This window comes from Meles meles, chromosome 13, assembly GCF_922984935.1.
Source record: "Meles meles chromosome 13, mMelMel3.1 paternal haplotype, whole genome shotgun sequence".
Taxonomy (NCBI): domain Eukaryota; kingdom Metazoa; phylum Chordata; class Mammalia; order Carnivora; family Mustelidae; genus Meles; species Meles meles.
In genome coordinates this window covers 71,135,899-71,162,724 of record NC_060078.1, presented here as the reverse complement: position 1 = coordinate 71,162,724, position 26,826 = coordinate 71,135,899, and the positions used below count along the sequence as shown (strand labels likewise).

At 50.1% G+C, this 26,826-nt stretch overlaps 1 protein-coding gene across 1 annotated transcript in view; it reads left to right on the top strand.

Moving 5' to 3' along the window:
* The window catches only part of LOC123955187 (nebulin related anchoring protein), a 67,233-nt gene that overhangs the window by 28,441 nt on the left and 11,966 nt on the right, over nt 1–26,826 (top strand). The window contains exons 17-33 of the mRNA XM_046026912.1: nt 1,293–1,490; nt 2,023–2,127; nt 4,722–4,820; nt 5,543–5,647; nt 6,837–6,944; nt 8,637–8,948; nt 9,989–10,093; nt 12,811–12,909; nt 14,508–14,612; nt 15,329–15,436; nt 15,978–16,091; nt 17,538–17,735; nt 19,452–19,556; nt 20,683–20,781; nt 22,694–22,798; nt 23,146–23,253; nt 24,131–24,442. Of these exons, the coding sequence (XP_045882868.1) occupies nt 1,293–1,490; nt 2,023–2,127; nt 4,722–4,820; nt 5,543–5,647; nt 6,837–6,944; nt 8,637–8,948; nt 9,989–10,093; nt 12,811–12,909; nt 14,508–14,612; nt 15,329–15,436; nt 15,978–16,091; nt 17,538–17,735; nt 19,452–19,556; nt 20,683–20,781; nt 22,694–22,798; nt 23,146–23,253; nt 24,131–24,442 (2,385 nt within the window). The remainder of the gene's footprint in view (nt 1–1,292; nt 1,491–2,022; nt 2,128–4,721; nt 4,821–5,542; nt 5,648–6,836; nt 6,945–8,636; nt 8,949–9,988; nt 10,094–12,810; nt 12,910–14,507; nt 14,613–15,328; nt 15,437–15,977; nt 16,092–17,537; nt 17,736–19,451; nt 19,557–20,682; nt 20,782–22,693; nt 22,799–23,145; nt 23,254–24,130; nt 24,443–26,826) is intronic.

Below are 26,826 nucleotides of genomic sequence, written 5' to 3'. Positions count from 1 at the left end.
ACCCGGTGAGTCATTTAGGAGCCATGGTTTGACTAGAGTAAAAGAGTAGGCATCTGGGTTGCCATTTTGGATGTGACTACGGAACAAGTCCTATGAAGCGCATAATCATGAAATATCCTGAGACATTGAGAATTTGGCTTCTTTTTAGACAGAGAACAAAATGACATTTCTTATTTGCAGTTGGAGCAGTTGGGACCAAAAAGATTATGTCTTGTCCAAAGCCATATAGTAGTCAGTGATGAAGGTGGAGGGGTAGCGTTAAATCCTAGGACTCTTATTACTGGCACCATACTGCTTCTTCTGTAGCATGCCACCTTTCCCACCACCATTACCATCATCATCATCATTACAACCATCACCACCACCACCATCACCATCACCACCACCATCATCACTATCACCACCGTCAACACCACCACCGTCACCACATATTCACTATATTCACTATAATCACTGTCATCGTCACCATCACCATCACTACCACCACCATCACCACCATCTCCACCATCACCATCATCACCACCATAGCCACCATAGTCATTCATTACCACTGTTATCACTATCACTTTCACCACCACCATCACCATCATCACTATCACCAGCAACATCACTATCACCACCACCGTCTTCACCACATATTCACAATTATCACCGTCACCACTGTTACCACTATTTTCGCTCTCATCACGATCACCACTGTCATCACCACCATCACCATTATTACCACCATTGTCATCACTCTCATCGCCACCATCAACGTCATCACCACCATCATCCCTATCATCACTATCACCACCATCGTCGTTGTCATCCTCACTGTGAACATTTTTCAGGTGTTTGCTCTATGCCAGTCCTTGTACTGGGTGGGTTTCAGCTACTGTTTTGCTTGCCTATCATAATAGTCCCCTGAGAACACGAGCCCTTACAGAGGTGATGTAACTTTCCAGAGGTCATCCAGCTGGCAAGGGGTAGACCAGCTTGAACTCAGGCTCCTCTGGCTCTGGAGCCCAAGCTTTGTCATTCTGCCTCTTAAAGAGTCTACAGAAACCTTGGATAGAACCTCCTGGATCAGCCAGATAATATTGGTGAGAGGCATTCCTCCTAGAGACAAAGTAGCGTGGAACCATAGCTCCCCAGCACTGCCCCCTTCTAGACCCAGAAATTGAGTCACACCTTTCTGATAGATGAGTGGCATTGCCAATTCCTCATGAAAGCCCAGGCTTCTTTCCTGTGTTGTGAATCACTTCTGCAACGGCAGACTTCAAATAATGGCCTTGTTGATAACATTCAAGGTTGAATACAAGAAAGGCTTCGAGGAGAGTAAGACCCACTTTCACCTCCCCATGGATATGGTACACATCAAACATGCTAAGAAGGCCCAAGCTCTGGCCAGTGACCTGGACTACAGGACAAAGCTGCATGAATACACCGTACTGCCTGAAGACATGAAGACTCAGTGGGCCAAGAAAGCCTATGGGCTCCAGAGTGAGGTGAGCCCTCCACTCACTGCCAGTTCTCCTCACGCCTCTCCTGCAGTTGAGAACAGGGACATTTTGAGGGTGATTTGGAACCCGTGCATGAGTCTATGATATAACTCGTAGGAGCAGGAAGAACTGCCAAGAGGGGCTGGACCCAGGGAGGACGGGCGGGGAGGTAGAGCTATGGATAGAGGTCAAGACAGTGTAGGCCAGAGCGTGGAGGCCTAGGGCTCCCAGCTATTGCAGGAGTCACGGTGTGCTGGTAATGGTGGCGAGCGAAGAGGAAGAAGCAAGTGTTGAGGACGGCAAGTAAATCTTGGAAATTCAGCAGGTTGGTAGATAAGATTTTTGGTGAAAAAGTCTGAAAAGCCCTCTTTGTGGCCGGTGGTGGAGTTTCAGCACTGAGACAGAATATGCTACGAGGTGGGCCCAGTGGCTTCACCCCCAAGGAGAGTGCCGTGTCTGACTATAAAAGTGTAGGGGGACAGACCTTTGCCCCATCTGCCTCCCTGCGTCCCATTACAGCCTGGGTTTTCTCTCGCAGCTGCAGTACAAGGCCGACCTAGCATGGATGAAAGGAGTTGGGTGGCTGACGGAGGGGAGTCTCAATCTGGAACAGGCCAAGAAGGCTGGAGAGCTGGTCAGCGAGGTAACCCGAGCGCAGGCCTTGGCTTCTGGTGGTTCTCAGCCCACGAGACCCTGAGAGCCATCTTTCCCTCTGCTTCTCCCTCCCCAAACCCCGAGCTTGTTTGGGGCCTGACTCAGAGGAGTCCTTCTTCGTTTTGGCACCTGCAGTGCACTCTGGGTAGTCTTCCACGCCCTTACCCATCCTGGGGAGGTGTCTGCAAGGAGCCTACCGGTTTACATAGAGTAGCAGTGGCATCCAAAGAAAAATTTGGAAGGGTGGTCATAATCAGTCAATGGGCACATGGGGAAATGTGTTTGTCACGGGAGGTGTGTGCGATTCCTCCTGAATCAGAGAACCCGATGTTCCGAGGTCAGCGTTCCCACGATGCCGGGGCCGTACACTCACTGCAGACTCCGGGCAAGTTGCTCGAGCCTTCCGCTCCTCTTCCTCTCAGGTAAAACCGAGAATGTTAGAGCATCCCTGTGCCTCTAAGCCTCTGCTTCTCTTTGCACCATGTAAAGCTGGCTTTGGCAGCAGGCAGAGGAGGACTTTTGAAGGGCATTTCATTTGGAAGTGTGACTCTGTCAGGAACTCTGTTTGGGCTCTTCAAAGGGAATTCTTGTTTCAGGATCAGGAAGGCTGAGTCGGCGTATCTCTTGCAAATGGTAATAATAGTGATAATGTAGCTGACCTTTGTGGGCCGATAATAATTATGTCGTTGATTGACGGCTTCGAGTACATTACATACATATTGCTCATTTATGGCTCACAACTGCCCTACGGGAGTAGACACTCTTACTACCCTATTAATATCCTAATTTTCATGAGGAAAGAGACGGAGAGTCACATTTTGAGCAGGTGGCAGAGCTGGGCTCTGTCCCGGTGTGCGTGGTCCAAGGCTCCAGCTCCTGCCTACGAAGTGGTCTTATATCCCCAAAGCACATTTTGTAAATTCATCTTATTTTTCCTGCTCATCGTTCTCTCAGACATAGACACACTTAGGGTTGGAATATAGAAATAAGGAAGATAGAGAAAAGTGAATGACATATTAGGATTCCTCTTACTTAGCTTCTTTTCCAGCCTGCTGAACTCCAGGTGGAGCAAACAAAGCCCCGCTTGTCTTGGATAAAGGTTTGGTGAGGAGACCCAGCCAGCTGACCTCCATCCTCGGGAGTCCCCGTCTCTGCCTCACTTCCTGTGCTTACTAGTTATTAAGCTCCTCAAGGGCCAGGAAGACAGCACCCTCTTCTCCTGTTTTATATTTGTACTGTGCCCTGTACAGGGTGGCTCCTCAGTAATTTTTTATGATTTCACCAAAGGCAGAGGCTGGAATGATCGGGAATTTCCCAAGGAAGGGAAATGTGACTTCCTTCAATTATGTGGTGAAGTTTTCCCATTTAACACACTGGAATGAGAGAGGAGAATAACAAGTCTCTTTGGAATATTGTCTTTAGAATTTCTTTTTTTTAAAAAAATATTTTGTTTATTTATTTGACACAGATCACAAGTAGGCAGAGGGAGTGTGGGAAGCCCTGCTGAGCAGAGAGCCTGATGCAGGGCTTAATCCCAGGACCCTGGGATCATGACCTGAGCCGAAGGCAGAGGCTTTGACCCACTGCCACCCAGGTGCCCCTAGAATTTCTTTTTCCTCAAGGGAGGACACTTGGAGGCTTCAATATTCCAAACCCTATTCTGGGTTCAGCTGGTATCCGTGACCCTCTTGCTGACAGCACCGGGGTTTTGCTCCTCTCGGCTCTTCCCTCCACGTGAAGCTTCTGCTTCAGTCCGCCATGCTCAGCTGCCTCCTTTCCCGTCAACTTTGGCATGTCCCGTGGAAAAGCCAAAAGGAGCCAACCTCCGGGAAGGACAAGGAGTCCCTGTGGGGAGACAGAATTAGCACTTCTGAAATGTTGCCAGTTACTTTGTGGCTGGGAGGCGGGGACACCAGGAGGACAGGACCTCAGTGATCTGGAACACGGAGAAACCATGAGGGTGAATCCCACCAGGCCACCAGCCTACTCTGTCCGCGGCCCCCTTCATGTCCTCTTCCTAGAGCTCATGAGCTCCTTGGACAGTCGCAACAGCACCACGCGTTCCGGTGATGGCTCATGTGAACACTCTTGTGCCCCCGGACTGCCCTTACCGAAAGTAGAGCCATGAAGCTTCTGCCCCTCCCCACATTGGGGCAGCTGCTATTTTTTGTACCATTGTGGCCAGAGTGGCTCTGGGGATTAAGGGATGTGCCCAAAGCCACGAAGCTGGAAAGAGACGGAGGCGAGCTTTGGCCTCTGTCTTCCGGGTGGTGAAGTCCTAGTTCCCTCCGCCTCACTTTCCTATGCCAGATCTCGATTTACAAGATGGATGCATCTCGGGGCACAAGGGGGGATATAAGGTTTAGTGGGGGGAGAAGTTCAGGGCCTCGCTCAGGAACAGCAGCCAAGAGAAGCTCCCCAGAGCAGGCTGCCTCAGGTCTGCGGGGTCCCGATGGAGCTGCAGGCCCCGCGGGAGGACTTCCGCCCAGAAGATGGGGGAGTCGCAGAGAACGTGCGTGTGCAAGTGCAGTGGTGGGGACAGCCAAATCTGAATGCCACAGGGTCCCTTTTCTTTGGAAACAGAAAAACTACCGACAGAGGGTGGATAAGCTGAAGTTCACCAGCGTGGCCGACAGCTCCCAGATGGAGCACGCCAGGAGGAGCCAGGAGCTGCAGAGCGGGGTGAGTCCCGGGCTGCCCCAGCCCCACCAGGCGGCTGTGTCACAGGCTGGGCCCAGGCGCCGTCTAGGAACCCTGAGCCTTTGCTTTTGACAGGCTGGGTCTGGCTTGCCCAGGGGCCTCCAGACTGTCTGTGAGAACCAAGTCCCTTCTCTGCCTGCCTCCCCCACTCCCCTCCTTGGCTGGTTTGAGGGAGATACCCACTGACCTTCTCCGGCTCTCAGAATTGCCCACTTCTTTCTCCCTCTCTTCTCTCTCTTCAAAGACTCCATAATTCTGCAGCCAGTAGAGAATTACCTTTGAGGAGGGTGACCTGAGCTCAGATCTGGGTGGCACGACAATGAAACAGCACGTGCCTTATTGACACATCAGTGTTCGGCACTCGTTGCGCCCCTGCGCCAAGCAGGTGCCGAGCTGCTACAGTGGGGCCAGGACCTTACTGGCCTTCCTTCCTAAAGGTCTAAGTACACGTGCCAGAAAAGGTGCCATCAGAAAAGGTGCTCAGAGTCAGCAGATAGCCGCTTTGTGGGGGCTGGGAGGGAGGGAGAGCGAGAGAGAGCAGAGTGCTCAGATGCCCACCGACGCTGACTTTCAGGTCACTGCTCACTTTCTGGGTGTCAGCACTTGTGAATGCACTGGGATTATTGGGATTGATGGTGGGGGTGGGGTGGGGAGGCCACCTCACCCCCACCACTTGCTCCTGACCCAGGGCTCTGTCCCAACAGGTGGCCTATAAGGCAGGAAACGAGCAGTCTGTCCATCAGTACAGCATCAGCAAAGACGAGCCTCTCTTCTTACAGGCCCGAGCCAATGCCACCAATCTCAGTGAGGTACGGCAAGAGGGAGAGGGCAGCTATAGCCTCTGCTTCCCCATGCAGGCCCTTGGGCAACAAAACCCACCCGCCATATTGGTGCGTCAACGGAGGTTCCACACGTCTGGGCACTGTAAATAGCCCATCTGGCAGACCTTGCTTGATCCTGGCCAGTGTCTCAGAGGGAGGGAAGGACCACCTTTCCTAGGACAGAGCTGGCGGGAGTCTTGAACCACTGATAATATAACAGGGTAGGAGGCAGTTGTGATTCCCAATCCTAATTAGAACAACATTAGAGTATTGATAGAAGCAAGTGAGACTTCAAGGTGTTCACTCCACGCTGCTTAGGTTTGCTCCTTGGGTCTACCACTTACTACGTATGTGGCCTTGGGCCAGTTCTTTGCGCTCAGTTGTCCCATTGGTAAAATCAGGGTCATACTAGTTCCTGTCTCATTGGGTTGTCACAGGCTTCAATGAGTTACTATACAGAAATCCCTGGAAGGAGTGTGTACAATGTAGCTATTACTCCTAGACACAAAAGCATGCATGGTCCCAACTTCCTTCTCTCTGTCTGCTAGGAGAGGCCTTCCTTAGCTCTCACACTCAGCAACCAGGTCCTTGGAGTCCTGGTCCGAGTAATAGGTAGAGGGGAGAATCAGAAGCAGCAACAGAGGCTAAATCAATTGACACACATAGAAAGAGAGGGAGACTTGCAGAAGAAGGAACTTGAAATCTGCAGGTGGGGGCAGGACAAGAGATGGGAGGAGCAAGGACAGACCCAGGGGACTAGAGACTGGGGGCAGGAAGACAAAGGGAGGTAGTAGCTGTAAAAGATGTAGCTGGAAAAAAAAAAAAAAAGCTGTAAAAGCAGCAGCTGGTCTGGGGTGTGAGTGGGCAGAGGTGGGGAACAGCCCTTTCAGAAACGTTGCTGTGGGTTTTGGAACGTTGCACCACGGCCATGTGTTTGAGACCTCCCTGGAGACTCCTAGTATTTTTCAAGGTCTCTGGAGTTTGAATTCTGCTTCTTTTGATGGAAGCCCTGTGTGTCAGGAGGCCCTGAGGCAGGAACAAGGAGATCCGGTGGTATTCGGGGTACCAGCTTACCATGGAGGGACACAGTCCATGTTGGCCTCTGAGAGAGAGCATTACAGAGGCCAGGGAAGCCCTCGCATGGGAGAGTGATCTCTTCTCTCCTGCCTCTCCTCAGAAACTGTATAAGAGCAGCTGGGAAAACCAGAAGGCAAAAGGTTTTGAGCTGCGTCTTGACTCCTTGGGCTTCCTGGCAGCCAAAGCCAACAGGGACCTGGCCAGCGAGGTGAGTCGGTGCTCAATGAAGGCTGCCATTTTCCGTCTGGGAGAGTCAGAGAGTGTCTGCACAGGCTCTTCAGCTGAGTCTCAGGGTCCAATCTGTGAAGTGGGGAGAGAGGTGACCATTTTGCAGTGAGACTGCCACGTGAGTGCCCAGCACACTGCCTGCCACACGTAGGTTTTTAGTAGCTGGAAGCATTATTAGTAGTAGTAGCAAGACTAGTGGATCTAAATGGGTTATTTGACAGACGAACTGACGCCCAGAGACCTTCCAGGACTATCTAAGGACGTTGTGGCTGGTCACCGACTAAGAGTACGGGCTCTGGTAGCAGGTGGACCTTGATAAAATCCTTGCTCCATCCCCTCTCAGCATTGTGACTCTGGAAGGCTGTGCCACCCTGCACCTCTCCATTAACTTATTGGGAAATTGGCAGTTGCAAAGCAGCTATGAGGAAAGGAAACGATTTCATGCGTACTGAGTTTCCGTCGTCCAAAGCCATCTGCTGGGAGTCTGATGTGAGCTAAGAAGACAAGCCAGAATGTAAGGCCAAGTCCGCTCACTTCATCAAGACAGTCTGGCTTCCAAAATAGATGCACACACATAAATGTACTTGTCTCTATAAATATATGGAGATATCAGTTGAGCGAAACAGTGGCTTGGTGACGCGGTCGATCTACCTTCTGGCGTAAGCTCCTTCTCTGCTCACCTGGGAAGAGCTCACCAAGCAGCCCTGGTCTTCAGACATGCTCTGAGACCTGGAGTGTGTGTGTGGGAGGGGTGCACGCTCACCTCAGAGTGGGGGCTCAGTAAAGAGTTGTTGTAGCTGGCACGGACAAGAGGAGAGCCCAGGTCTCCTGATAATGTTGAAAAGGTTGCCACATGCTTGTGTCCTGTTACAGTTTTTAAAGCATTTCCACGTATACTTTTTTCTTCTGATCCTTCTTACTCTTGGCCTCACGTCTTTTTCCAAGCCGGTGAGCTCCCTCGTGCTCCCCACGCTCCTGCATATTTCTGTGGGCTCCGGTTCTGTCATTCGAGCTCTTTTCCCTAACGGCAATCATAGTTTGGCTTTTCTGTGTCTTCTTCATTTCATGATGACTTTCTGCTTATGGTGATTTCACTGTTCCCAGGAAGGTATTTAAAGTGACTTTCGTGAAAGCAGCAGGCCACTTAAAACTAAAGCCAGGAAAAAGGAGGTTGAAGAGTGGAGATAAAGGGCGCCTGGGGGGCTCAGTGGGTTAAGCCTCTGCCTTCGGCTCAGGTCATGATCTCGGGGGTCCTGGGATCGAGTCCCGCATCGGGCTCTCTGCTCCGCGGGGAGCCTGCTTCCTCCTCTCTCTCTCTGCCTGCCTCTCTGCCTGCTTGTGATCTCTGTCTGTCAAATAAATAAATAAAATCTTAAAAAAAAAAAAAAAAAGAGTAGAGCTAAGACACGGAATGTCACCAGGAACTTGGGAAAAGACTGTAGTGTAGCTGAGCCTTCAGTGTAGCTCTGAGCTGATGGGCAGCTGAGGTGAAATGGGAAATAACAAGTAATATTTTAGTTCACTGTGTGATGATAGGAGGCAAACTCCTTATGACTCTAATTCTAATAACATTCTGTCGTGTGGCTGTGTTTGAACCGTCGCGCCTTCGGTTTGAAAGTGAACAATGGCTTCAGGAGATGCTAAGGCACTCCACTCTCTTCCTCCCGTTTAGGTGAAGTACAAGGAAGATTATGAGAGGTCCCGGGGGAAGCTCATTGGGGCAAAGGACGCCCGGGGCGACTCACAAATGAGTCACTCGCTGCAAATGTCCAAGCTGCAGAGTGAGCTCGAGTACAAGAAAGGGTTCGAGGACACCCGATCCCAGTGCCACGTCTCCCTGGACATGATCCACCTCGTGCACGCCCGCAAGGCCCAGCATCTAGCCACAGACATCGGCTATAAGACAGCATCTCATCAGTTCACCGCCTTGCCCACGGACATGAAGGTGGAATGGGCCAAGAAGGCGTACGATTTACAGAGCGATGTAAGCTCCGTGTGTGCACGTGTGCACGTGGGCTAGCGCCCCCGCCGGTGTTTGCCGAGCGACCCCAGACAGTAGCCGACACATCCGGATACCTGTTTCCGGATCGCAGGGCGGACCCATCCTCCCTCTCCTCTCCCTTTCCCGGCTCGACTTTTACTCCAGCTCTGCCCACGTCAGATCCTATACCAGCACCCAGAAAAATCACAAAGGGACTTCCTTCTGCTGGGGTTTGCTCTGCCTACCTTTTCCCCGTTTCCTTTTACTGCGGAGGGGGCGGGCGTGTGTGTGTGTGACCTTCCTAACTGTGGCCTGTTCTGGGACAGCATCTCCCATCCTCTTTCCAACCTCGGCAGTCCCTTTTCAGGAGCAGCACGTTAACCCCCGAGAGCCCCCTCCCCTTTCTCCCTGTGTGCCCCACCGGGCTGTTCCTGGTCGAGTTGTTTCCGGATAGATGGGCGATATGCTAGTTTTAGACCAGTGTCCATTGAAATGGCTTTCCATGAAAACGACTCCTTCAATGGCGAGTAAAGAAATGAGAACCCCCCGCCCCCACCCCCGGCCCCTGCCCCACACCTAGGGGCATAGGAAGGAATCCGGCGCGGTGGGAAGCCTCGGCTGTCTTGTGAAATTCCCTCAAATAGCTCCCCACCTGGGTTCTGTTGTGAATTCTCATTTTCTTCTCCCCTGCTTGTCATTTTAAGCAAGGAAACGGGGAAAGCAGACAATGAGGACGCTCCTCTTCCCGAGGTAGACGCGCGTCCTTAATGAGGGACCAGGTGGATGGGCCCCGCCCGCTCCACCCCGGCGCTGCTGGGCGGGGCCTAACGCGCCGGCCCCGGGACGCTCCAATTACAGGGGAAATTAATTGACATTTTGGAGCCCTACCTGTGACTGTACAGAAATGGATAAGACAAAAGTGGCATCTAATTTGACTCAGCTGGCACCAAGGCGACATCTGGGCGCCGTTAATAGCCCTTTAAATGTCTGCGCGCCGACAATGGCCTGCCTTTTTTTTTTTTTCCTCCTCTCTCCTTTGTCAGAACCGATACAGGGCAGATGTGAAGTGGATGAAAGGCACGGGCTGGGTCGCCACCGGGTCATTAAATGTGGAGCAGGCGAAGAAGGCAGGAGCACTCATTAGCGAGGTGAGATTTCCTGACAGCGTGCAACAGGCCTGGCTGCACTAGGCGTGTGGCATTTCTGTATAAAATTAAAATAATTTCCACTCAAAAGGCAAAGAAAAAGGCAAAGCTACATGAAAGGCCTGGAAACCCAGACTAGGGCTGGTAATTAGAGGGAAACTGCATACCAAACACACACTAGTAGGGGCCCACCAAGCCCTGGCAAAAACAAAGTTGGTAACAAATGGTATTAGGAATAGTAACGACAATCAAAAAAGAACTCAATTGCTACCCACCAACTTACCTGTTTAATGAAGCAACAAGGGAGAGATGAAGAAAAGACCCACTTATTGCACCCAGAAAGCTCTTTCGTGACTTTCTGTGCATTTTCTCCCTCTCCTTCTGCTATAGTGTAAACAGTTTTTGAATATTCACGTGGAGTGGAGCATGTGACTTGGGTCTCTCCTGATTGGGGAGGGGGGTCTCATTTCTATTTAAATCTCACTCCTGTCTACTTGTAGCCTCCTTGGCTGGACCCGAAGGTGTCACGGCGTGTTAAAAAGAGCCGTCTGTTCATATTTTAGAAGAGTTTCACTAAACAGATCGTTTAAAGACTAGATCAAGTTTTCTCAGTCTCCAGACTATTGACATTTTGAAAACTCTTGCTTGAGGGGGGCGGGGGGCTGTCCTGAGTCTTGTGAGGTGTTTGGCAGCACCCTTCTAGGTGCCAGTAGCACCCTCTTCCCGGTTGTGACAACCAAAAATGTCTCCAGACTCTGCCAAAAGGTAGAGAGCCACCAGATTAGACAGGCCAGGGACCGGTCCTTGCCTCATGTTCACACAGTGGCTGCACACCCTCCAACAACCCAAGTCCCCCTCTGTTCATGTCTGTTTGCTTAGGAGGCAAGTGAGAATTTTTTTAGTTGCTTTCAGAGTAATCTGGTCTTTCTAGACTTTTCTGGGTCGGGGGGAGACCACAATGACATAGCCCCAGGAAAACCTGTAGCCTTAGTTACTAGTCTCCTGGGACCTTGTTTTGAGAAGACTTTCCTACTAAATGAGTAGGTAAAACAGAAAGACCCCTCAGTTGTTTTTTCAAACACACCTGCCCAGCGTTGATATTTTCCTGTGGGAGGTTATTCTGACATCACAGAGCGGGTTCTCAAAGTAGGATCAGTCTGAGTGGCCTAATTTTTCTGAATCTTAGTCAACGCGCAAGCCTTAGAAGACTCTGGGAGCTCTGTGGCTACTGTACTACCCTAAGTAATTCAGTCTGATTGAGGAAAGGCCCTTTTAAAAGGATGATTTTGAGAAACTTGCAGGAGCAAACATCTAGGTTTGAGGACTCATGATCCTAAACTCTCACTGGACCCACTCATAAAAGGATGTGAAAAATGAATTATACACTCAATTTAGACTTCAAGATGATTCCTTCATGCATCTAAGTCTGGCACCCAAGGGATCTTTCTGGAACTATTTATCCCATGGTGGGCTTAATTTTCCACCTCATTTTGCAAACCTACTCAACAAATGTGCTTATCTTCAGCGCTTCACACCAGTTCTCAACTTCAGTCAGGCAAGAAAATCCTTCAGCAACTTTCCCCAATCACCTCATTTCAGTTTGGCACATTTCCAGTTTAATGTCAGATTGGCTGACCTCTTAATTTTCAGACAGAATGCCACATACTGTTGAAAGAGCGACAAATGTACACACGCCTGTCACTTAAAGCAGGAGCTGGCAGACCTAATTTGTCAAGGACCAGATAGTAAATATTTTCAGCTTTATGGGCCACACAGTTTCTCTTGCAGCTCCTCAACTCTGCCATGTAAGTGAACGAGCATGGCTGTGTTCCAATAAAACTTTATTTATAAGAACATGTGACAAAACAGAGAGGGCTGGATGTTGAACTGTATCTGCTTGAAACAAAACAGGATACAAAAATGGAACCTGATAAATGAGGAAGTGTTTATAAAATAACTGTTCAATTTGCAGAAAGATACACTTTATAATTCCATTGAGATAGCAACTGTGCTAGTCTTCTGGAAATGTATTTGGATTAAAAAAAAACAACAGGAATTAATTAAGCGTGACTTTTAGAATCTGAATGGGGTATCTAGATCTTTGCCAGCATTTGAATTCTTTGTAATTCTTTGTTTTTTTTTCCCCCAGTGTCTTTCAAAATGTATGATGGCTCCTTTCAATAATAGCAGTCTTCTTTGTGTTATTGTAACATTTTAAAGAATTCTTGCTTGTGTTAACTGGGTCCTAAAGTGATTGAATTGTTATATCATTGGCTGTTAAATGCAAGGTTTTGACTGTGATGATCTCTGTGGTGTCCTTTTGGGGAAGGAAAACAGGACGCTTCAGTTGATAAATGTGACTTCCTTCTTGCTTGGGGAACCCAAACTAAGATATGTAAACAACCGTGACACAGTATTTGAAGCCTATAAAAAGAATCCTTCCCTAAGTGTGCATCCCACAGTATTTTACGGGAATAGCCTAATTTTGCAATGTTTTCTTTGCACCAGGTAGAAATACTTTAATGTTAATTGACATGAGGTTATTCTTAAATTGAAACAAATATTAACCTGAAGGCACCGAGGATATAAAGATGGAGGAAGCCGAATAATAATTATGTTCACAAATTCACTCTAATCTCAAGCAACCTATGATTTTCTCTTTCAAATGGCATGAAAGAGCAGCACAAAATTCACAGCTTTGATCTTTTTCTGCTCAACAGAAGAAGTACCGTCAGCATCCAGGTGCTTTGAAGTTTACCAGTATTAAAGACACTCCGGAGATGGTCCAGGCCAGAATTAGTTATACCCAAGCAGTGGATGTAAGTGATAATATATATACATTATGACTCTAAGAGTGGGCTATTCTTTCAACACCGCGATTGAAGCCGAGGGGTTCTTGTCTTGCTCCTTCTGTTGTTCTAAGGATGAAGGAACTTCTTGTCCTTTTGCCGAGACACACCTTAGCGGGGGTGCCTCCTCATTAGGATGCAAATGGGGTGTTGCTTCTCTTCGGGTGCCAAGTGGGGCTCCACCACCCCGCTGTCCCCATGCTCTTCCCATTTGCATGTTTTCAAGATTTGTCTGTGGTGGGGCCGTTTCCCCCGTCCTTCTTGTTTTGAAGTGTTTTCAGAACTGGAACTTTGGGGGCCAAAATTCTTGGTAATTGGCAGACTCAGTCCTGCTAGAACTCCTTGGGACCCAAGGGCAGAAATTCTTGCTCTCTGAATTCCCCTAACGACTTTGAAAACGATTTGGGTCTTGGGTACGGAAGACTGACTTTGAAGTCATTTCCCATATTCCTTTTATAATGTGGAACTGAGATCTGGCCCTTTGCCCTCACAGCACAGTGTTTGTTGGGGACTAAATTGAACCATGAGATCCTATAAAAACCCACTTTAGGATATGGATCAACCCCATTTGGCTGATTTTATTAAGACAGGCCCACAGATCCTTATGCAGGGCAGGCACGCCTTATAAATATCTTCAAACCGTTCAACTTGCCATGAGGAAAATTTACAAATCTTGATAGGAAAGGAATTTTAAGATTATCTCTCTTGCTTCCCAGTTGAATACATTATTCTGGGGATGCCTTATACAGCAGGAACTTGGAAATGTCCTCAGTGCCTGTCAGAACATGTTATGGGATGAGTTACACACTTACGGGTTTAGGAATTTATAATTTATTGACGAGCAGCCCAGCAGAAGCACCCTGAATTCTGAGAAACACAGATGGTCAAACAAGAACTTTTGTATGAAGGAAAGCAACACCCGCTTCTTCCTTACCCTAACCGACTCTAGGGGGCGCTGCTGTGATACGGAGAAACTTGGACACACTAATAAGATTTAGGATGGAAAAGGCTGGTTTGGAAACTCTCTCCGGTGGTGGATGCCAACTTCGTGTGTCGTCTCTACGAGGATGTCATGAGCCCAAATCAGAGTTCTGGATGACTAGTGACCCCAGACCCACCGAGTGGACATTTATTAGCACAAGAATCCTTGAGATGAGGGGAGGGAACAAGGACTGAAGTCGGCCCAGGGCAGACCTCACCTGTGGAAGAGCCATCTCTCATGCTTCTAGATTTCGATGCCCTCTCACGGTTTACAGGGCATAACAGAATTACTGAGGTTTAACTAGATCTCGTTTTCTGCTGACCCGCGGTGAGCAGATGTTACAAGTGGAGAGTGTTCGCTGAGAGGCGAGTTTCAGCCTGTCTTGTTCCAAGCTGGGAAGGAAGGCTCAGGAGGGGATGAGGCGCGCGACCCCGTGCTGACAGTGAGATCTCGGTAGAGGCACCCAGCATCCTGTCTCTACCGGGAAGGGACAGCCACCCCACCCTTGTCCCCGGGAGTGCAGCTTGGCTGTTGCCTGTGTGGAGGAGGCTCCCGGGTCTAATACAGAACCTCTCTTCGTCCACAGAGATTGTACAGGGAACAAGGAGAAAACATAAAGCATCATTACACTCAGACAGCTGACCTCCCTGAAGTCCTGCTGGCCAAGCTGAATGCCATGAATATCAGTGAGGTGAGGCGGATGGAAGGGGTCCTGGTTTTAATTACGGCAGATCAGGGGGCCTGGGCGGGGCACAACAGCCTGGGCTCAGAAGGGCCTGGAGCCTAGTTTAACGCTCTGCTGTCGCCATCTTAAAACGTGTCATATTTCTGAACAAGGGGTCCCACATCTTCATTGGCACGGAGCTCTGCAGATTAGGTAGGCGGTCCTGCAGAGGAGTCCAGCCCATTTACGAGCAGGAGACTGGGAAAACTGCCTTCGTATGAAGGGCATTTGTACTGAGGCGTGGAAATATGGGAGCATCAGAGTATAGGCAAGTGCATCCAGTGGCTCGGCCAAGGAGAGACCCTACCCTCCCGTGATTGTGATCAGCAACACCCCCCCCCGCCCCATCCTTTGATAAAGATTGTTGAGTTTTCTGTATTTTACGTAAAGAACTCTGCACACTCAACCTTATACTTGCTGCTTCCTACTCAGAGACATGTGGGTCGGTCTGACTCCAAGGAGTTCCCTCAGGAGGCTCTCCCCCAATCACGGGTGGACACAAGGCAGGATCCGACTCTTGGTGTTTGCTAAGACGCCATGATTTCAAGCTGCAACTGGGAGCAGGTGGGGGGACGGTGTGCGGGAAGAAAACGCAACAACAAGGCAGATCCCCATCTCGGTAATGAGAATTTCAGAACCGCCAGATCCCACGAAGTCTTTATTTGTCCACATCTCCCCAACAGACACGTTATAAGGAATCCTGGAGCAAACTTCGGGATGGTGGCTATAAGCTGAGATTGGATGCCATTCCGTTCCAGGCAGCAAAGGCTTCCGGTGAAATCATAAGTGATGTGAGCATCCATCCCCATTACTGTGTCAATGTTTGATACTAACCATTTTTTACTCCTTTTGCCTCTCACCCCTGCCTTCTTTTGCCTGTGGATACAATCCTCTGCTCTCCCAAATGACTGTGTTAGGGCGACCGGATAACGACCAGCGAGAAAGAACAGACCAGACAACAAAAAAATCCCTGGGCCCGGGTACAAAGCCCAATGCCGGACTATAACTCCAGACCCTGGGCAGATGAAATGCACCCTCCGCCAGACACTTTCCTAAAGCAAGTCCGCGGGCAGAGACTGCTAACAATGCACCCACCTTCCTCCAGCGTGGGCCGCCCAAGTGCTGGCGCGTCCTGCCACTTCATACCCAGCCCTTTAGTCATTGGGAGTCTTGCATATGAAAGACTGGGCCTTTTGACGACTCCCGCGCGTTTTCTTTTAACTCACCCAGTCACTGTCAAAAGAACAAAACATTTTCGCCCAATACCCACCTCTCCCATTCCGTGTCCCTTGTCCCCGAGCTGTTACTCTCTCCCGCTCTCTTTCCCTTTAGTACAAATACAAAGAGGCATTTGAGAAAATGAAAGGGCAGATGCTTGGCTCCCGGAGCTTGGAAGACGATCTCAGCCTCGCACATTCAGTGTATGCGAACTCGCTGCAGAGCGAAGTAAGTGAAAATACGGTGGGAGCTGTTCCCCACACCCCCGGCTAATAGTGTCCAGCTAGCTTATGTCCTTGGTCCTTCTGGTTGTGGCCGCTGCTTCTGTCCAGACTAACTCTGTGTCGCTGTTAGGTCCCTTGACTCCTCTGGGCTTCCGCTTCTTCCTCCATCAAGAGAGACTTAGCTCCCTTTGGGACTGAGCATTCTATGATTTGACCAGTGGCCCAAATGGGGGCTTGTGGGCTAGATTTGCACAGCAGAAGTATTCTCTTTGGTCTGCAGACTGAATCGATTGCAAACCTTTAAAAATGGAAATTCTCCCATAAAAGTTTTAGACTTCTGGCCAGAAGCTGGGCCTGGACCCCTCAAGGCTAGAGTTGAAATGGACTACGAAGAGCTCCGTTGAGAAGGGATCTCTGTTTCCCTGGTCATGCAGCTCCCCGCACCCCCACCCCCCGTCACTTCCTGCTTTACTCCCTGGTGCTACTTGTCTGGCCCCTGGAAACATCTGAGTGTGCAGCCCTTGATTTCGATCTCCTGGGTGCTGGCACGAGTGTGTACACGCTGTCCCCTTGCACACATGTGAGTTGGCTGATGGATCCACTGTGTCACAGAGGACTAAGCCCTTTTGCACGCTGAGCCTCACTTGACCATCAAACTGACCTAAGAGTGTGGGGTTGGACATGAATTGTCCTTGGCTTTATGCTGGGAGTTGGGAAGGATTCATGGAGATGGGAGCAAGAGGTTAGGGAGGGGTAGCTGGAGCTCTGGAAAGGATGGAGGAAGTGGAGATTATGCATCAGAGCTCCAAGAAAGCCCTGAGTGAGTTTCACAGATCGTTCAACAGCTTCTCTGAGGCCTGCAGTGGAGCTCATGGTCTGGAATGGGCCTCTTCCTTTCTTCCTTCAGCATGCATGTTGGGCTCTTGGGAACACCGGTCCCTCAGAGCTGGCCCCACTGCTCCTGGCCCCCAGATTTCTTAGGAGGTCTCATCTGATACTTTGAAGAAGCTCTTCACAAGTTCACCCAAGTAGACAATCCCTGGTGTCAAAAATCTGAACTTGAGAGGGTGACGGGGAGAATCTGGTAGGTGATGGGAGAAAACCAGGTTAGCCTTGTAGCTTCTTCCCTCTGGAAGACGGAAAGATCTAAAGACTCAAGCAAGGGAGTCACTGACATTATGTCTGTTTCTTGAACTTCTGTATGGTCTCCAACTGGGGGAGCCATGGGCTTTCATCATCTAAATCAGGATGACCTCCAGGAGCTGGAGGTGGTGAGTGTCAGCCCCAGTCCCAACTTCTGAAGCCTGTCCCCACAGGAAGGGAGCATCGGTCTGGCCAGGATTGTCTCCCCAGCTTACGTGGGACAACTACATTGCCACCACTCTCCCTGGTGGTCCTTCTGCAAATGGTGGCTTTGAAACAGGTGCTGTTGTTCTGTCTGCCCCTCTAGGTGAATTACAAGAAAGGCTTTGAACTCTCAAAGGCACACTTCCATCTGCCGTTGGACATGGTAACCCTGGTGCATGCCAAGAAGGCTCAGGGCCTGGCCAGCGACCAGGACTACAGACACCCGCTACCCCAGTACACTTCCTTGGCCGAAGACCTGAGGCTCAGTTGTGCCAAGAAAGCTCACAAGTTGCAGAGCGAGGTAAGGAGACCCGGCGTCTCTCTCGGGGCTCCATCAGCTCAAATTTGACCATGACCATGACCATGCAGCTCCTGTTGGCGCCGCAGGGGTCTCTGGAGGTGAGAAATCCTAAACCCAGGTTTTCTTTGGAAACACCGCCCGGTGTTCCTGCCCAGCACGATTGTACAGATTTAACAGCAGCAGGAAACATTTACTGTTTCTGAGCATTACATTTTCATGCATGATCTCATTTCTACCTCAAAAGAACCCTAAGTCAATAGTCTTTACCCTATTTTAAGGATACATTACAGTGAGGCCCAAAGGAGGGGAAAATGTAGCTTGCCCTAGGTCACACAACCATCAGTGAGAAGGGGGGGCTCGAACTTGCACGGTGTCTGACCAAGATGCCCTCAGTTCACAGGTCTGCATGTTTAGGATTTGCCAATGGCATTGCCTCTGGCCTCAGCTTGGACCGGGGGTTCTTTATGGGGCCCACTACATTCCTGAGCTGCCCATTTTCTGTGGGAGCCTATGCTCTATTGGGAGAGGGTGGGTCAGAGCGGACCCACTTCAAGCAGAGGAGAGTGTCCAGCGGAGGGCAGAACATCGGGCCCCAGAGATCCTTCCTGGGTCCCTGAAGGGAGCTGTAGAGGCCTTGATGGGCCTCCCACATGCATTTCAAGCTCATGCCGCCTGTTTGTTGAAGCAGGTGGCCCGGGAGTGTTGGGAAGCCTTGAGGATTTCCTTATTCCCAGAGAGAGCCTGGATGTCTCCTCTCAACAGGCAGGGGCATCCTGTTCAGTGCTCGCCTTATTTCCTAGCTTGCTGGGTTTCCCTGGGATGAGGTTTGCAACTAACGAGCCGGGATTGGAAGGCAAAACACCGTACAAAGACTGCTTCCTGGTCTGATGGGGGCGGAAGCAGAGGGGTGCTCAGATTAGGGGTGTCTGTCATCCGTTCAAATCTTCCGGCTGTGTGCAGTGTTTATCAGATGACATGAACTGTCAGGAACCCCAGAGCCACTGCAGGAACGAGGAAGCAGCCACGCTCCACTTGGAGCCTGTGTTTCCCGAGCAGAGCCCTCGCCTGCCCTGTCTCTCATTGTAATAGCAGTTGGAAGACAGCACGCCCCGGGGGGGGGGGGGTGGGCAGGAAGGGGGTACACCTTGGTGGCTCTGCAGGGGAGTGAATTTGGGGACCCTTTAAACTGTCAGCCCAAATCACTCAGGTGCACGCACTCACGCCTACCTGCAATAGACTCAGACAGGCCTGTGCCAGATGATTCTGGATTCATTTATTAGTTCTTTCTTAACCCATGATTAATTAATGCCACCCTCTGCTGCTGGGTTTTGTTTCAGAAGACGTATTAAACCATCATTTCCACATTTGCCCCAAGACTACGGACTTCCTAACTATAATCCACTCCGGTGTTTATTTTCTGATGGCCCACACTAAGATAAAAACCTGCGTCCCGTCCCTCTGCAGCTCCTGAGACAAGTGATAGCAGAAAAATCTTTTCTCCTGACCTACGTTTTTGTTTCCCCGATGAACGTTAACCGAGGGGCATCGTGTGTGCGCCGAGGGTGACCTCTCTGTAGAGACTGGCGTGGACTGGCGTCCTAATTCTAATGTTGGCGTCCTGATTCTAATGTGGTCTTGCCGTGGGTCCTCAGTTTTTTCTTTGCTTCCGTGTCCTGTGAGTTTGGCTTTTCTGATGCCTCATGTTGTTTCTTACAGAATTTGTACCGGTCAGACCTGAACTTCATGCGAGGCGTTCCCTGTGTCATCCCGGGCACGTTGGAGATCGAAGGGAGAAAGAAAGCGTCTGAACTCATCAGTGAGGTAACCGGGGATCCTAGATGGACCGGTAACGGGGATCAGTCTATTTCCACTGCAGAAGTTCCCTCCCAGTACTCAGCTTGCTGCTCACTGCTAGAGGGAGTGAGATGTTCAGCTTAACAGTGGCCACTCACGGCATTATCTCTCGGCAGGCCCTTCTTCTTCCTAGATTCTCCATTCCGACTGGATGTCATTTAACACAGTTTTGCAAATATTGAGCCGGCTCCTCGGTGAATCTATAAGAATTATTCATTGACTTGTAAGATCTGCTTTCCTAGGGTACAATGACAAGAAGGCAGGCCTTGGAGACCAACAGAGAGGGAGACTGAAATTCTAGGCCAGCGCTCATTGGCTGTGTGACTTCTAGCCTCTCACCTGCCCCCTCTGTCTCAACTTCTTAATCAGTCAAATGGGGGTACTCCCTCCTCCCTCATTTAGTTTTTAGGGGATTAGCACTAACAATCTAAGCAACGGTGCTACTCTGGTGGCCGGGAAATGATTGATAGAAGCTTGCTGATAATTTCATAGTAAAAATACAGAAGACTAGGATTCTAAGCTCTTTGAGCGCGTGAGGAATCTTACTTACACCTGTGAGGGCTCTGGGACTTCCACTCGCTTACAGATGCAAGGACAGGAGGGCATGTTGGAAGGCACTGGAAGTGTCATGTGGGCTCACACATTGATCAGAAGCTCTGAGAAGATGGAACTGACCTCACCGTGGGAGTTTAGACTGAACTCTGTGCTTTCTTTTTCCAGTGAAATCTCAAAAGAGAGTGGTTTCTGAACCTGGTGGGTGCGTCAGAATCCTCTTTGGAACTTTAAAAGAAACACAGAGGCCTGGGCCCATGGGTTCCAGGGTGGAATGCAGGCATTATATATATATATTTTTTAAGCTGCACAGTTGTTTCTGGGATACCCCTAAAGCTGAGCACCTCTGGGTATCCCGTGAGCAAAGGTTGAAAGCAAAACGTGGATTTCAGTGGTCAAGTTCACAGAGGTCGTGAGAGCAGGTGTCAGGCTGGGTTCTGGGGTCGGACAAGCAGTTGAAAAGTGAGATTTTGTAACGAGTGTTTATAGCCCTTGTTCTGCTTCTGCTTTTGTGCCTTATCACGTCATCTTCTCCCCTCAGAGTAAATACCGTCAGCATCCCCAGTCATTCAAGTACACAGCAGCGACAGACACGCCCAGCCTCCTTCATGCAAAACTCAGCAACCAGATTACCAATGAGGTAAAATTGGATGGCTTTAGAATGGGCTTTTACAAAACTGCTAGATTGTTCAAAATACGCCTGAATATGTGTGGGTCTGGGGCTGGGAGAAAGAACGCGTGTTTGCACGAAAGTCTGGAAAGAACGTCCTAAATGGAATGTAAACATTTTCCAGAGGGAAGGCAGGCCGAGTTGGAAATCAGGTTTAGTCTCTGGTTCCACGGGCAGTCATGGACCAGCAGCACCAGCATCTCCTGGGGTCTTGTTAGTAGCACCAACTCGCGCCCAGCCCCAGACCCACAGAATCCACAAGGTCATTGAGCAGGATCCTTGCGGGTTTCCTCCATGCCCTGAAGTTGAGATGCACTGATCTGTCGCTCACCTGTTCTGTCTAGGCGCATACTGGCTAACCGCATGTGTACCTATGGTCGTTCTGATGATCAGCAGAGGGAGGATGTGTGGTTACCCAGGGGTGGTTACCCAAGGGCAGTCATGTGGTGTGGTATGGGTCAGCCTTCTGGAATTTCTGCCTCCTCCCCTCACCTGCTGTGCGCTCATTTCATTTAATCGTCTCTAGCAGAGGGGCACACAGGGGAAGGAATCTCATGGCATCAGATCATCGTTCCAGCCCCTCTGGCGGCTCTCTTGCAAGTTTGAAATAGAAATTGAGCTTGGCAGAGAATTAAATTTGGCATCGTCCTTAGTTTTAAAAATTCTCCTTCTGACTCTTCTGGAAGTCAGCTGAGACTTGGCTACTTATGCAGTGAGGTTCCGCTCTCACCAAAGTCAAAAAGTAAGACAGAGCAGCTTGGGAGAAGAATGCCCCCAAAGGCTTGTGTAGCGACGTTCGCAATTTTCAGTTCCTCTGGGGTCTTTCCTGCCTGCTGTGTGAGCTGGGTGCTGTGGGCTAACAGTGCCTCTTACGGTGGCCTCTGGCCTCAGAGAACTCCCCAGCTACGGACCCATTTCTGAGCACGAGAATCGGTGTTTCCGGAACAGGCTGAGGCCTCCCAGGACAACACTGGAATGAGTTCGTTCATGGGAGGAGCTGGGGCTTTAGGAAAGGAGGCAGAACAGAGTTGGGGAGCCTTTCTTCCACCAAGAGCTTCTCCTACATTTCCCAGATCTTAGTATTTATTGTCTTTATACCATATCGTCAAGGGAAAAGAGAATAATGAGAAGAACCTTAATGGTGTTCCTAAATGTATTTTTCTTTCCTCAGCCTATTGTTGAGTAAAGTGTAAGGGAGGAAAAAGAGAAAAACACCTTTTCTTTACCCATCTTCGGTTCTCAGTGGGGATACTGTCACAAAAGACAGATTAACAAAAGAAAAGCATACGAGTTTATTTAATGTAAGTTTGACACGATATGGGAACCTTTATAAGGAGCTGAAGACCAGAAGAAACAGTTAAACTTGAACGTTTTTGTATGAGGTTCGGTGAAGAGTGGACAGTCATGGGCAGATGTGATAGAGTTAAGAATGGGAACCCTGAGGAAGGTCTGTTCACTCAGCTTCCTCTCAGCAGCCCTCTGTCTTCGGAGAGAAGGATGCTCGGTTCCTCTGGGTGTAGGGAGGGCGCCTCTCACAGGAGGATCTTATGACCTGTGTCAGGAGAGGAGAGAAGGAAGAATTCTTCTAACCCCCGCTGTGTCTCACATTTTCAGCTTGAAGGTGCCATATTCCGGGGTAACCTGTCCTGAACCCCGTCAAAAGCAACTTGCAATTCCTTACACATTCCTTTTATGTCACTCAATTTAGCTCATGAAAGACTGTCTTTATTGAAAGAAAGATCTTCCCCAAGGCAGCAGGTGTATCCATGACACGGCGAGGGGCCCTCCGGGAGCCTATCTCCCACTTGCAAACGAGGGACCTCCAGCATTGCAGAAACCAAAGCCTTATCTCCTTGCTTGTTTTCTCTTCTCTTTTACCCAGCGCCTCTATAAAGCAGCCGGAGCGGATGAAATGCACCGATACACCCTGACCCTGGGGCTGCCCGAGCTGGTCCGAGCAAAAGCAAACGCAGCCAATCTGAGTGACGTAAGTCTTTCTTGTTGCCAAGATTCAGACGGGCTCCTAAGCCACGCATGTCTGTGGCTGGGATGGATGGGATCTCACAGCGACCCTTCCAGTGTTCCCAGAAACCTAAAAAAATGTCTTTTCGAGACTCACAGTACATACACCCTTTTGCAAGTGTGTTGTGTCCAAATGCGTCAGCACGCACTACAGTGTGTGTGCTAATGAGATTGTCTTCGCAAAAGAGAGATTTCACTCATCAGGGATCGACTCTGGAACATTGTATTACAAATGAAAGGGGTAGCCTTTGTTCCCCGAAACATGTCATTTTTTTTTTTTTTAAAGAAGATCTACATGTGTTCCTACTGTAGGCAAAATACCAGGAGTCTTGGCGTAATCTCCGTGCTCAAGGCTACAAGCTGACAATAGACGCTCTCCCCTTCCAGGCTGCGCGTGTCTCTGGAGATCGAGCCAGTGATGTGAGTTGAATGATCTGACCTTCCATCTTGCCTAATGTCTGTTAACTTCATGTAGAACAATGTCTAGGGCTGATTTTCCTGAATTAAAGCAAATCTATCACCCTGTGAGACAGGATGTCACCTGCAGAATATATTAGTTAGAAATGAGATTCTTTGATGGAGGGAAAGAAAGGCTCTGTTAATCAGGGGCTAAATTCAGGCAAAGGTCTCCAGCAGGAGAGAGATGACGATCTATTTCTAATTGCGGTTCCTGAGCCACAATCACCACCACCCCCAAGTCCCCAGCCCCCGGTAACATGTGCGCTGCCTAACTTCACCCGGAATTCGAAAGAGAACTCGCTCTAGAAACCGTAACACAGCCCTAACGCATCTTCCTCTCGGCTCTCTGTAGTTTCACACGTTGGCGTGAGGATTTGCCAGCTGTGTTTCAGGCACTCTGTCGATAGCGTCCATAGCTTTGGGACATGAAGGTGACTTTCTCTTTCCCACAAACAAATCACAGAAAATGTGGACTTGAAATACACGGATCCTGTCTTTTGGGTTTCATGTTTGCCAAGTACGCATGGTTAAAGCACAAGTTTCTCTTTTACCTTTTTTGATAAATTCCTTTTGGCCACAGGACATGTTTAAGGGAGTGGGGCCGTTTCTTTGGTTCTGAGGATCTGGTTTTAATTAGATAGGAAGAATGGAGCGATGTTTTAATTGTTCATCCCCCAGGGAGGAAGCATGCTCTCAGGCCAACCTCACTGTGGTTCTTCTTATAATCATCACGTCCTCGCGGAAGACGAGGTGATTTTTCTAGGGTCCGCAGTGAAAACGTGCAGATGGAATTGAAGCAGGCCGAATGCCGGCCCCTGACAGCGGTCCTCCCTTGCAGTTTCTCTACAGACATGACTTTGTGAAGGAGCGAGGCAAGCTGATCGGGGCCCGGAGCGTGAGCGATGACCCCCGGCTTCAGCACTGCTGGCGGGTGGGCCAGCTGCAGAGCGAGCTTCAGTACAGGCGCGGGGCGGCCAGCAGCCACGCCCAGTGTCACCTGCCCTTGGACATGGTGCACCTGGTCCATGCCAGGAAGGCCCAGGCCCTCGCCAGCGACCACGACTACAGGACACGGTGCCACGAGTTCACGGCTCTGCCTGAGGACCTGAAGATGTCCTGGGCCAAGAGAGCTCATGCCCTGCAGAGTGAGGTAGGGGGCCTTTGGGCTGCACACCAGCCTTCCTCCTCCCACCAAGACTGGGTGTAATCTCTGCCTCTCCCTTACCCTCACGACCCCATCAAAACCAGGACTTGCTGGGTCTCTGTGTTCGGTCATCTGAGTTGGAATCAATCAATCAGGTTGTTTCTTGATTGACTGATCAAGACTGATTGATCAATCAATCAAGAAACAACTGTTTCTTGAGCACCTACTATGTGCCAGGCACCATTCCAGGCCCTGGGGATACCACAGTCAATAAGAGTAAAAAAACTGCTGTGCTCATGGGGCTTCCACGATATGGGAGGGAGACAGAATGTGAGAAGTAGGATACGTAGTGTGTCTGATGGCGACACGTGTGGAGACAGACAAAGCAGGGCAGCGGGGTAGGTGTGAAGGTGTGTGTGGACCTGCACACGTGCAATTTAAAATCAGGGGTGGGGTCCGGGCAGTTACCACTGAAAAGGCAACATTTGAGCAAAGACCAAAGTTGATAAGGGAAGGGGATACCACTCCAGCCAACAGAATAGCAAATCCCAACGCCAAGTCCCTGAGCGGGAGGAGCCTGAGCTTATTCGAGGCTGGCAAGAAGCAAGTGAGCGAGTGAGGAGGACGTGGTCTGGAGTGGGGTCTGAGAGAGCTCTGGGGCTGGACGCTGCATGGTGGGGGTGAAGGTCATGACGGGAAAGTAGATCCAGTCATGGCTGATGCTGACTGACTGACTGCCATTACTGTCCCTCTTGCTATCATGCCTGAGGCAGGGACAGTTATGACTCATCTTTAACGGATAAGGTCATGCGGAAGATGCCCAGGCAGGACTGGCGGTAGAACCCACGATCTCACCCACCTTGCTCTTGTGGAGGGAGTTCAAGGCAGGGGAGTCATGCTTCCCACAACCCCAGTGTAGACACAGACACAGAAGGGAGAGGTCCTCACCCAGGCAAGGGAACAAAACAGGTTGGTGGAGAGCCCCCCCAACGTGTGCCGGGGTCCGTCCCATCCCTCCCCACTCCTCAGCTTCCTCCACTTGGACGTGTTAACGACACGGTGTGGGCGTGGTCGGCACCTAGGAACCTGCTAATGAGGCAGTGTGGGCGTGGTCGGCAACTAGGAACCTGCTAACCACCCAGTGTGGGCGTGGTCGGCCCCTGTGAAGCACGTGTTGTGCAGCAGGCACTATGCCACGAGACCGGGCACATGCTGTCTCTCTATGTCTTGGAGCAGCCCTACGAGGAAAGAACTCTCATTTTAGAACACAGCCCGTGGGACCGTTGTCACATTAAGCCTTCCCATCCATATCGGGGTTTCTCAACTCCAGCACCCTGGATGGTTCTGGGCTGGAGAATTCTTTGCTGTGGGCCCCGCCCCATGCTTGCAGCATTGCTGGCCGACTGGTTGGTCTATATGAAGCACCCCGTGTGGCGTCTGGTCCATAAAAACAGGCCAGGAAGTGTTAGCTGTTTGGATCGTTCTCTACACCAAGCCTTACCATTCCGGTTGTCTTTAGGGCAACGACTGCTCTTAGGTTGAATGATGTGGCACAGGCAGAATATTTAAACACGTAAGTGGGGGTTACTTATGAGTCAGGGCGGTGATGGCTTAAGGATCACCTAATTATTCATCACAGGTTGCTGGAAGAGCAGCTTCACAGGGTTCATGAGCAAGTCCAGGGTGGAGTAGGGGGAGCTCAGGGGGCTCCATACAGAGGGCGTGGTCACCACGATGCCCGCTGCGTTCTGCTGGAAATGCCTTCCGCTTGCCAGATGGCCAGCCCACCGTCTGCAAGAGGAGTTCATGCCCTGACCCTCTTGTTAGTGGGCTGTTTCTTGGAGACAGGGAGGGGGAGACAAACCTCTGGGGCAGGGCAGATCCCAGAGGGAGATATATGGGTCATCTGGGACCCAGCTAGGAGCCTGAAGATGTTGGTGGGAAGCCCCACTTCGTCCTTTGGCTTCATGTCCTTGAACTGTCCCTTCACTTTCTAGGCAACAGAAGACCAGAGAGGGTTGATTTGATTGGTGACCTCAGATTTCAGGGTGTGTGGGTAGATGTTTATAAGAAGGTGGTGTCCATGTATTGTGAGATTTTTTTTAATTTTTTTTTTTATTTTACCTGACAGACAGAGATCACAAGTAGGCAGAGAGGCAGGCAGAGAGAAAGAGGAGGAAGCAGGCTCCCTACTGAGTAGAGAGCCTGGTGTGGGGCTCGATCCCAGGACCCTGGGATCATGACCTGAGCTGAAGGCAGAGGCTTTAACCCACTGAGCCACTGAGGCACCCCGAGATTTTTTTTTTAACTGAGAAAAAAAAGCATTACCTCAAGCTACCATTTATATCACTTTTTTTTCCTGAAAAGAAAGAATATTTTAGCCCTAAAGC